At 36.5% G+C, this 12,395-nt stretch overlaps 1 protein-coding gene across 6 annotated transcripts in view; it reads left to right on the plus strand.

Annotated features, from left to right (window-relative positions):
• The window catches only part of CTNNA2 (catenin alpha 2), a 1,081,323-nt gene that overhangs the window by 811,024 nt on the left and 257,904 nt on the right, over window positions 1–12,395 (plus strand). For all 6 annotated transcript variants that reach the window (XM_025994443.2, XM_072767039.1, XM_025994441.2 and 3 more), the window contains one exon: window positions 7,029–7,109. In XM_025994443.2, coding sequence (XP_025850228.1) covers window positions 7,029–7,109 — 81 coding nt within the window. The remainder of the gene's footprint in view (window positions 1–7,028; window positions 7,110–12,395) is intronic.

Here is a 12,395-nt window from a genome sequence, read left to right on the forward strand (position 1 = left end):
ATAGACACTTAGGCTTTAGGTGCAACTAGATTCAGAAGGCCATGTGTTTCATTCATTGATTTGATATAATTTATCTAATGCCTATTATGTGCTAGCCACAGGTACCAAGGATATAATGATAAAATAAAGACTATCCTCATGAAGTGTTACTTTACAAGTTAGTATATAATGGAAAGTATGAATGTATGTAACCGAAAATATGTTGTGTGTACTGATATTGCTAGGTCAATAAATAGGGTCTGGGAATCTGGAATACCAATAATGCCATCTTGGTATTCTTATCTTATATATTGATTCTTTCTTTGAGCACTGACAAGATCTCAGAGCAGTGTCAGATACATTTTGGCCCTGATATGTTGTCATCAGTTTTTTCACTTTCTAACTTTATCTCCCCCTCCTCCTGCCCACCACCCCACACCTCCATTCATCCCAGGTTCCAGGAAAGCTGGATTGTGATGTGGTCAAAGTATCTTGGTCATGGGTTTGATTTGTGACCACTGCTAAACTTTTATCTTTCTAGAGAGATATCACCCATTTCTTTTCGAAGAGAAATGTCTATAGCCAGTGAAAGGGAAATGTTTAGAAAGATCCACATTCTCAGACTGTGATTTACACATAATATAGAGGTATTATAAAATGTTCAAGGTTTCATAAATAATGGTGCTATTTGTTATAAGAATACGATTCCTATATTCAGGGCTTGAGGGTAGATGGGCAACCCTCCAAATATGATGGGATGACTTCTGGATCGATAGATAATTTTTTCTCCTCCTTCCTGTTGTCTAAATTATAGGTTTAAATGACAGGGAAATGTATTGGAGATAAAGTGCAAGGCACATTATTGCTTTCTGCCATTCTGATGATTTTGACTCCCACTTCTTTCGAATAACAACAATTTGAAGACTGGGCATTTGATTAGCTCCATATACATTCAATTATTAAAGTCATGGCTATATGATATTTTGAAAATTTCTTTACATTCAGTCAAGTTGGCAGATACCTTTAGAAAAAGGAAAAGAGTGATCGACATGTGCCTTCTCACAGCAATTTCCCACTTTAATATTGTACCACAGAACTCACCTGAAACCATGGATCTGAGGGAAGCACTGAGGTGGTAGATTTATATTCCCAGGGCCTCTATGAAGGACCACTTGTACTGAATTATGTATTTAGAATGGGATGAGAAATGGCCTTTAAGTAAATATTCAATTTCAGATATTTAAAAATTAATATTCCATTTTTCTGTTTTATAAATTTAGGAGTTGGTATCAGTTGTATAATTTGCAGCATATAATATAAATATCTTGCACATATATTCAGTATTTCAGAAGTGGTAATGGATATTAATATAGTAAAAAAGAGAAAAAGAAGAAGAAAGAAGATCCTTATCTAAAAGAGAGGCTTTTATTTCACGAAGGGGCGAGTATAAACAAGTTATTGGACTAAAATATTGACTTGTTCCTGAAGACTAATTGTGAGGATCAACATTTCTATTAATGGCCCCAATTCTTTTGTGTAGGATTAAATGGAAATATGAATGTCTCCTTGACAGCATCTGATAATTTGGCAAACTGGACTTGAGTTCAGAGCCAGAGAATGGGAGAATAAAGGATCCCCTATAAAAATCCAAATCAGGAAATTCTTTTTTTTTCCCTCCCATCAGTTCAAACCATGGATCTACTCCAAATGTGTTTTGTAAAATAGAGCCCAAATTCTAAAACAAATAAAGTTTAATAATCATGCACCTCCTTAGCACAACAGATGGCAACTAGGAAAGTTGCCTGTAGCAATGTGAAAGAAGACTCCTGCCTGTTGTCTCCTTCTTCTTTTTTAATAACAATATTTATTAAACGTCTATCTCTATTGCAGACTCATTCTCTGCAGGTGAAGATAAAGAAGGCAAATGGGGAGCAGATCTGAGAAAGGCACATAAGATCCGTGGACCAAATATGACAAAGGAAATATAACTCAAACTGAGATTTTTCTTTTTTTTTTTTTTTTTTTTTTGTAATCTTTGAATGGAAACTCATGAAACTATAAAATCACAGAATCCTAGAATTTTGGAGATGGAAGATGGTTTAGACCTGGAGAGGAAAATCCCTGGACTGTGAGGACAGAGGTCCTGATCAGACACTAAATAGTGAGGTGATCAGAATCAGTTCACCTCTCTGGACCTTGTTGTCCTCATCTTTGAGGGGACCCGTGGGGTGAGGAAGGAGAGGAAACTAACATTGATTGAGTTATCTCTGCTGGGTTAGGGACTGTGCTATTACAAATTTCATTTCTTTTAATGTTTGCGGCAATCCCACAGAGAAAGCATTATCCACATTTTCGAGATGAGAAAGCCCCAACTGATTGTTATCCCCCTAGCCCTCTCTGCAGTGCCATGAGAGCTTCTTAGCAATGAGGCATGTACTCTTGATGGTTTTTCAGGCTCTTACATTTCCTGGTTCTGTAACTTGCCTCTGGCTTCTCCATTGGACAGATGAGAGGTGGAGGGTAGAGATGCCAGATCACTTAGATAGATATTGGCAGAGAGTGATTACAACTGGTTTTTGTTTTCTTCTCTTTACCAAAGGCAGGGAGTAAATGAATGACTGACTTAAGACAACACACTTGTTTTTTATTAGGTGATGATGTCAAAATGAACACTTAGGTCTCCTTTCTCTTCAGTTTGTTAAACTATTTTTAGTTGGTAGAGCTTTGAGGGTGAGAGAAGGAGAGCTGGGTGAAGCTTCTAGTTGATTCCCTTTCAACTAGAATTTGCTTAAGATGATCAAATTCTTAGTTATTTAACAAATATATCCAAGAACCTATTATGGAAAAGACATTTATCTGAAGTTTCTGCCCCTTATTTCACCTCTTAGAAATATCTCAGGTAAGTTGTCTATTTAAAATGAACTGTCTCAAATATTCCTTCCTTAAAGGGAAATAACTTTTCCTTTAAGAATTCTCATTTTTGGTCAAATTTTCATTCATATATTATCTGCCTGAATGGAGAAAGCAGAAGTCCAGGTAACCCAAAAACTATCTACATAGTTTCCAAGACAATTCTCTTATTATTTTCCACAATAAAAATACTTTCCTAATTATTCTGAATACGTTAATGCTTTTTATTTTTTCCAGTCATTGACACATGACTAATTGTCTTGCTAACCTGGTGAACAGATAGGGTATATATTACGGTATCCATTGTGTTCATGAGAAAAATTCAGACATAAAAATGAGCAAAATGTTAGTCCTAGGTCACAGAGCATAATAATGGATGGCTGCCACCAGGAGGCAAGACTTATTTATTTATTTGTCTATTTATTTATTTTGGTCTCTCTCAGTGATTGTCTTCTGTGCAATTTAAGCTGATAATTTAAAAGTATTTCCACATGCCAACCTAATAGAGCCCAGAAAAGCATGAAGTGATGGCTTGCTAGTCCCCATTTGCTCTGTTAAACTGAGCATTGAGGATCTACTACCATTATTCTTATACACATACCTTATTTAAAGAAATTAGAACTGACAAAAGACCCATGAATTAACAACTTCAGCCAGTGACAAAAACTTCCAAAGTTCTAGTCCTTGCTTTGCCTTTACCCAACCTTTCTAAATAGTGAGAACAACTGAGGCACCCAGGTCATCTGAATTTTTTTAGTTGTCTTTAGACAAAGACATGGAAGCTGAAGAAACCCAGTATTGCAAATACTACACAAACAGAATGCTGACAACACAGTGACATAGAATGCTAATGTCACCAGAGATCATCTGAGTTTGCAGATCAAAATATAGTTGATAGTAATCACACTATAAAGAAGCTTTTATAAAAGTAGCTTGTCTCTATAATTCATCAAACCTATCCCTTTACATCACAGAGAAAAGCCTGCACCATTCCACTCACTGTCCTCCTGGAACCCACCTTGCTGTTTCTTGACTGGATGCTTTCTTTTTGCCACCCTGTCCTCCCTTCAAATACTCCCCTCTTTCCTATCCAGATCTTACTCAGGACTTACTGTGTAGTAAATTCTCCCACTTCTCTGTGAGATTACTTTACTTGCCAAATACAGCATCTCCCTCTTTTGAGCAGCTGATTTAGCTGGTTAGAGTGTTAGTCTTTCTGCATAGTTGTTAGTGTTCTTAATTTCATGTTCTGGTTTACTCTTTTGAATTAAGAACTCCTTGAGCATGTGGATCATAGATCTCACTTTTTGTGAATCTCTCACAGTAACCAAAATGATGCTTCACATCTAATGAACATATGCTCTGCAGTTATAGGTTCTTCATCCCACATGGGATACAGAATCCCATGTTCCCCTGCTTTTCACAGAATGAGACAATGGAGCCTTCCCACATGTGTCTGTAACAGTGCCCCAGTTACTGTCTTGAGCATCCCTCCTGTGGGTAAGGTTGCCTGATCTAGCACATAAGAATATAGGGCACTCAATTAAATTTGTAGTTAAACAATGATTTATTCTCTTTTTAATATAAATGCATTCCTCAATTTTTTTTTAGTTTTTATTTAAATACTAGTTAGTTAACATACAGTGTAATATCAGTTTCAGGTGTGTAATACAGTGACTCAACACTTCCAAACAATACCCGATGCTTATCATGATGAGTGCACTCCTTCATCCTCATCCCCAGTTTTTCTTAAATTTAAAATTAAGAAATCTCTGACCTGCATGACTTACCTCACTTTCCTTGTCCTACTCCTAGCCCTGTGGGATCCTGTTTTTATTTAAAATTTTGATATTTGTTCAACAAGGATTTTTTGCCTTAATTTTATTTTTGAAAATATTGCATTAAAATATTATATATCTTGATTACTGAGTTCTTTGGTGCCCCCTTAAATGTCATATCTGAGGCCAGTGTCTTTTTGCCCTCTCCCTAATTCCAGGCCTGCTCTGATTTTATTTTTTCATTTGTCAAATGGTGATAATGAGATGCCACTGGCAGGAAGAAATGATCCCAGTGTCTAACACTTAGTATTTTGTCAGTAATCATTTTGTATATACACATTGTCTTGATTTTTTTTCTTTTAGGTTGAAAAGTTCAGTGATCCAGTCTCCTTTTCTCATAGCCACATTTTATTTTTATTTATTTATTTGTTTATTTAACATTTTATTTATTTATTAATGAAAGATACAGAAAGAGAGACAGAGACATAGGCAGAAGGAGAAGCAGGTTCCCTGCAGGGGACTCAATCCCAGGACTCCGGGATCATGACTTGAGCCAAAGGCAGATGCTCAACCACTGAACCACTCAGGCATCCCTCATAGCCACATTTTAAACCAAACTCATAATTGTTAGTTTTTTAAAGTAAGTTTTTATTTCTCTCATAAATGGAAAGGGCATAGGAAATCTGGTTCTTAGAATGATAATGGACTAGACTTTCTCACATTTTAATGGAGAACATCCTGTTTGTAAGAAGAAAGTTAAAGAGAAAAGAAAGCAGTTTTTGGCTGCTACTCTTGTGGCATACCTTGAATATGCAGACAGGGCACCAAAGTCTCATTTGCTATGTAACCAGCTTCTCTCCACAGATAATGCAGCACATTGTTCTTCTCCATATACTTGTCTCTTCTTGGAGCTATTTGTACACTGATATTTTAACTTTGTAAAATGTTACCACTCTATTTTGAGCTCTTTCTACTTATAAACTTCAGCGTATACACATGGAAGGGTCAGAATATGAGTTTAGGGAGTGGAAAAGATAAGTGAATTTTTAAGATTTTAGATGTTTAAAAATATACAGTCATATGCCCTGGTTTTGGCTTTTTAATAAAAACTGTATAGGGTTATACATCAGCTCAGAAAAAAAATAGTTAAATTAAGCAACTTACAGAAAAAAAATGACTGCTTTAAATCTAATTGTAAGTAGATGTGATGTGTATATACCACCTCCAGAATTTTGTCATTGGAAGAGAATATTTAGAAACCTCTTGAATGGTATTTCTATGGATCCTCCAAACACACTATCTTGTTATCATTTCATCAAATATACAAATTACTATAGAGACCTACATGACTCTACAGAGACTTGAGTATGAAACAGGAATGGACTCACCACGAAGATAATTTAATAGATTTTCAAAGCTTTTGAAAAGAATTTTCTCTTAAAGGGAAGATACTGCCATCTGTAAAGTTTTGTAGAGCTTTTCATCCATGGGAATTTTGTTATTGCTATTATGGTTTTAAAAGGATAATGGAGAATCTATTTTGCCTGTTTAATTGTTTTCCTTCAGCCATGAAAGAAAGAAAGAAAGAAGAAAGAAAGAAAGAAAGAAAGAAAGAAAGAAAGAAAGAAAGAGCAAAGGAAAAGAGAAAAAGAAATTATTCAGTGAAATTTTCACTTCCAAGTGAATAAATTATTAAAGAAGAGTTTTTTGGATTTTTCATTTGTTTGTTTTGCCTTTACCTCTGCCTCTTAGAGTCATAAGAGACATTTTCCTTATGACTTCAAGCTATGGGTTCCTTATTATCATACTTTGCATACTAGTGCATGATAGAAGAGAGATTACAAACACTGTATTTTGTAGGAAAGCATCTCTTTTTACTTTGATACAGAAGTTACAATATGGCCTAGAATATATTGATATGAAATTCTGAATTCTAGTGATTTATTTTAATTTTTTTTCTAATTTAGTTCTTATCATCTCAATCATTTTCTATTCAGAGCTGTGCTTACATAAGACAGCAGCAAAAAAAAAAAAAGCATTTGTATTTGAAGGCAAAAGCAAACATTCTGTGTTTATTTAATTGATGAATGTCTGGAGCAGGAAGAAAATATACTTGCATGAAGTTAAGTATGGACATATGTGTAAACCATTCTGAGACTGTATTATTTTTCTGCAATTTAAATTTTTATTTCAGAGAAAACTAATTTTAGAGACAAATCATAATAGTTGTGTATTGAAAAGAGTTTCCTCTCTCTCTCTTTTGCTTGGTTTCTACCAGTCAAGTACATTTCCATTTTTTTTTTAATTTTAAAATTAAAATTGAATTATCTAACCTAGAAATTGTTTCTCTTCTCTTAATAGACTGGAAGAAAAGAAAAAGGAGATCCTCTAAACATTGCAATTGATAAGATGACCAAGAAAACAAGAGACCTAAGGAGACAGGTACTGTTTTGTTTTTATTTTAAGTACATGGTACTGAGTGGCGGTTTCCAAGAATGTCCTTTCTCAGGGTGCCTTCTTAGAGCTGACATTCAGGTTGCTATTCTTCATAGCATCTACATATACACAGAAACATTTCATCAACAAGGTAGAGTCTGGGGGATCCCTGGGTGGCTCAGCAGTTTAGTGCCTGCCTTCGGCCCCGGGCGTGGTCCTGGAGTCCCGGGATCGAGTCCTGGGATCGAGTCCCACATCAGGCTTCCTGAATGGACCCTGCTTCTCCCTCTGCCTGTGTCTCTGCCCTTCTCTCTCTTTCTCTTTTTTCTGTCTCTCATGAATGAATAAATAAAATCTTAAAAAAATAAAACAAAAAAACAAGGTAGAGTCTGTTAAACAGACCGATGTGACAGCCTCAAGAGGTGTGATGAAAACACCCTCTGAAGAGAAAGGATGCTCACTGCCCAGAAACAATCTTCCCAGGTATAAACTTGAATTCACCACTTTCAGCATCTCTTTTTTTCAGTTTTCCAGATCCAGGTATACAAAGAACCAGTCTCTGATTTCTGCTGGTTCTTACTTATCACAACTCCAAAGACCTTAAATGAATAAACGAGAATGCTAATGGTTAATGAGAAACATAACTCTTAATCTGATGGGCTAATTAAGGTCTCTGACCCTATGAATTATTCTTTTTGGGAACACAAGTCACCAGGAGAATGTTTGCCTATCAGATGGCTGTTTGGGAACCTGGGGGGGCCGGGGGGGGGGGGCGTTGATGCGAAACAAAGAGAGTTTGTTGGATGTTTTGAATAGCTAATGGTATCTCTGACAGGTCTATTTTGGGGGATGCAAAAAATCTTGGTCTGGGCCCCATTTCATCTTAAAAGTGCTATATTAACCCTGGTAACCCTATTGTCTTGTAACCCTTATTTCATTTGTTTCTATGGTGAGTTCCAGTTTCTTTGGTAATGTTCTTTCTGGAAGGGTTATGCCATTCATTAAGTTACAATAAATCCCCTCTTAATTTCCACATAAGAGGCATCCTATCTCCTACTGGTAGCTTTTGCATATCTCCATCCCATTTATTAGAAGTGTTGATTGTGTTAGTCAGCTAACACCAACCCCTTCCCTGAGGCAACAGCAGCCTTACTTTCTACGGTTGAAAAAGCTAGACTGGCATGGCTGCATCTAGCACTTGCTGCTATTACATGTCAAGTACAGACAGGATTAGCAAGGTACCTAGGCAAGAATGATAAAGGAGTTTTTTAGAAATAGTTTGAATGAGAAGACACCCCTTCTAATTACTACTGGGAAGCTACTCGGCTTACTTTAGGACATCACCTGTAGGTGTAAATATGCTTAAGACAATGTCTTCCACAATTAGTTCTGGAATATGAAGACTCTGATTTACCCAGCTAACAAGTCCTTGTGGGGGAAACATTTGCTTTCTATTTTACCTTAAAATGAGGGAGAATAAAACATTGCCCTATACCAAATGGATATTTGGCCAGATCTATCTCTTTGCCTTCTTAGACCATCTCTTTACACAAATCCTCATCTGATGTGACATGATCTGTGTAGTAGGCATTGGGACTAGGGTTAATGAGAAGCTCTGAATCAGGTGTCTGGAGCCCAGGGTTTTAATTCTAGCTCTGCCAGTGGACTAGCTGTGTGACTATGGATCTACCATCTCTTGATCTTGTTTGCTTATACATAAAAGTAGGGCACTAAACCGAATTTGTAACTTATCTATAAGCTGTGTAAGATTGAATGAGTGCAAAAAAAAAATCTGCATTTATTTCCTGTGCCACAGGTCCTAATGCTTGATAATCACAAATTCTGAAGCAGTGGGAGTACATATCATTTAAGCCCTTTCTTTGGCTAGATTGTCAGCAAGGCAAAATTCATGAACTGAGTCTTTTCACCTCCTCAATCACTTGGTTTTAGTAGAAATCATTCTGTTATATTCAGGAGCCAGCAACCTCAGCTTTTTGAGCTTATGTACCTATCATAGCAACATTTTTTGTCTTATTAGCAAGGAAAGGATAAAGTAATTTTTACTCTGGCTAAATTCTCAGAAAAGGGTTTACTCTTTTTAACTGAAGATAGTGATGAAATTTGAAGATGGAATTGATGGGGAAACTTGAAATGTTTTGGTGACGAGTTCCTTGGAGCTTCTTTTAGGACGGCAGTGGAAGGACTATGTCATCCTTTGAAACTATTCCATGCATAAAAGAATTATTTTTCTACTCACCTTTCCCAAAGATTGAAAGGAATAGGGTAAAGAGAATTGTTTCATGATATTAAGATCCAAAAGTTATGGCATAATTTCACACCACATCCCCAAATTTGGTTCAAACATCTTTCTCTTTCCCAATTTGCCTTTCTAGAACTAAGATGGTTCCCATCTGTCAGTTCCATCCCTACCCATATGTTGGGATATTTTTGTCTTTCTTTCCATCTCTTCTGTTTCTCCACATACACCTGTAGTGGTATAAAAGCTTCTCTGATCTAAACAGAAGCTACCTAGCACTTGCACAAATGGAACATGAAACAACTTTGATTAGCATGGCTCAGGTAGACTTTCATCTTAAATTTGGGGAGCTAGTTAATTGGGCTAACCAGGTTTTGTCTGAATATCTGATAGCAGCTAGGTAGCATGGCCCAGTGAATGCTAGTGGTTGAAATAAATGTTTTCCTGTGGCTGAAACACTTTCTGTTCTTTCCATTACTGACAAACCTTATTAGAAGAGATTTTAAATGAGAACCCACCAGTGTCCATGTGCCTTTCCCTGTACACATGCAATCCTGTATACAACATTTAGAGCCATAGAATCATAATGGGGGAAAAAAGGCTGAAAGCAAAGAAAAACATTTCTAGTGACTTTCCTTAAGTTTCTACTCCTTCAGTTTCCTGCTTTTTTTTTCCTTGTAGCCCCAAGGTTGGACAATGTCCTTCAGAAGGGTGGTTCTGGAGTCTTGCAAAGTTCTGGTCACCAAATTAAAAAGAAATTAAGTCAATCATGATCACTATATTGGACTTCCCTAATTAAAAAAAAAAAAGTAGACAAACTTATTTGAAAAAATATCAAGTGATTGAATAAAAAGGATTTCTGTCTACATAGGATTTTCAAGTAAGTGGATCCCTTTTCTTTAGATAGTGATATATTGTAGTTCCTCCAAAGAAATGGGGAGTCTTATATTATGAAAAAGGTTGCAGGAAACCCAGGGTGTTATTTAAAATTGATTGGCTTAGAACATCTTGCCAATTAAACCCATGAGAGTGGGCAGTGGTAGAGCAGAATCCTCCTAAGAGTATTTTGTTTAGAATTAAAAATGGATTTAGGGGAATATAACTGCCAGCTTTAAGCATTATGTTTTAATTTTAGAGCTGCGGGCACAGTATGCCCATGTCTGAGCTATTGTCACTGCTGTGATTCTGGAATCAGACCATTATAAAAACAAAAGCTTTTGGCTGACTCCCTGCCTGGATACCTAGTAGCCCACATGGTCTACCCATCCCTTAGAGAGGACCCAGTCTGTGTCTGCCAGCTGCTCTTCAATGTCCTCCTTCTAATGTGCCACCTGTGAACTATTCTAGGCACGGTCGCTTGATTTTCTCTAAGCTTACAGGGATGCTGGTCTATTCTGGTTATTATTTTGGTCCTGTTTAATATTAGTCCTTTTTCCCCCCAAGTTAATAATCAAATCAGGACCCAAATACTACCCTACGAGAAGCTAATAAATAATAATCATAACAAGATAGGGTGTTGCTAAACTTAGCAACTCCCTCATTCCCAAAACTAATCAAAGGTCTAATTCTTGTCCCTTCACCCTTAATAGCCATCACAATAATTCCAGTAATGAGATTCAGTAAGTGTCAACTTGACAAAAGTGTCAATTTTGCTGTTGCAATCAAAGCACTTTCAACTAACAACAAAAATTATGTATAGATCCTTTTACATTGGGATGAACACTTAATAGAATAGATTATGTAACAAAGGATTTAAAAACAAGCAAAAAATGCCATTGGATTGTATGTTTAAAGGTGTATTTATTAAGACCCTGTAGCCACAGAGAACTTATATAAGAAATATGACTAAAGATAGGCAATAGTTAGCAGCAGCTTCTGAAATCACTGCCTACAAGATGAAAACTAAATTATAGCCAGCAGACATTGAGTCCATGAAACACGCCAGCCTCTCTACTAAGTTCTCTCCATGTATGGATCACACTTAATCCTCACACCAGCTCTATGATATAGAAAAGATGTCATCATGTCATTTTACAGATGAGGATATGAAGTGAAGTAATGCACCCATGGCCACATGGTGTATGGATACATGGAGGTTTCAGCCCAGGCAGCATGGCTGTAGGGTCTTTGCTCATAACCCTTCCTCATCCTGCCCCTCCATAGATTCAGCATATGCAGTTGGGTGGCCTATATACCAATCTACTCTGGTGACGCAGTTGGGAAAGAAGAAAGGTTCACATAAATATATAGTGGTGCTTTATGGTTTCCAACAGCACATTTACTAGTTCAGGGTTTGGGTTGGGTGACATGTACATGCTATAGTCAGAAAAAGAAATCTATGGTGAATGTCAAAAATATGGTTCTTAGTTGTGTTATGATATTGTCTCTCAGGTTTCCAGCTGTTATGGTTCACTGGGTCCTCTTCTTAAAAAGTGCTATTGTGTTTAGGTAGCTGGCTTCTCAAAGTATGAATTATAGATTTTACAAAAATATTTACAGAAGAAAGGCATTTTAAGATATTCAATTCTTTTTCTTGCATCTGCTCATGATGGGGCCAGTTATTTTTAAAGTCATTGTAAGAAAACATTTTAAAATCATTTATTTTCAGACTTAAAACTGCTTTTCCTCATAAGGACATGAGGCTATCTTTATGACTATAATAAAAATAAAGTAATAAAATAAAATAAAATAAAATATTGATTTCCTCCAAATGGTAAGGTTTGTGTTCTTTACTGAAAACCTATGTCAGAGCTAATAATCCCTAGAGTTTGTTCCCCAGGTCAAGATTGCCTTCTTGCTGTAGAAATATGGAGACCAGAAAATGTTCGTATAGTGATTGGGATTTGAAATACAGAACATAAACAACTCAGAGACAGGTGAATATAAATAACCTCAGAAGCACCAAAGATCAGAATCATAAAGGCAAGGGGGAGAAGGACAGAAGTAGCAGAGGGCTCAAGAGCACTGTGAAAGGCCATCATTTGGACATGCCTCTTGAAAATGGGTTATATATTCAAGCCATCTCTACCTTAGGA

This window comes from Vulpes vulpes, chromosome 8 (genome assembly GCF_048418805.1).
Source record: "Vulpes vulpes isolate BD-2025 chromosome 8, VulVul3, whole genome shotgun sequence".
Taxonomy (NCBI): Eukaryota; Metazoa; Chordata; class Mammalia; order Carnivora; family Canidae; genus Vulpes; species Vulpes vulpes.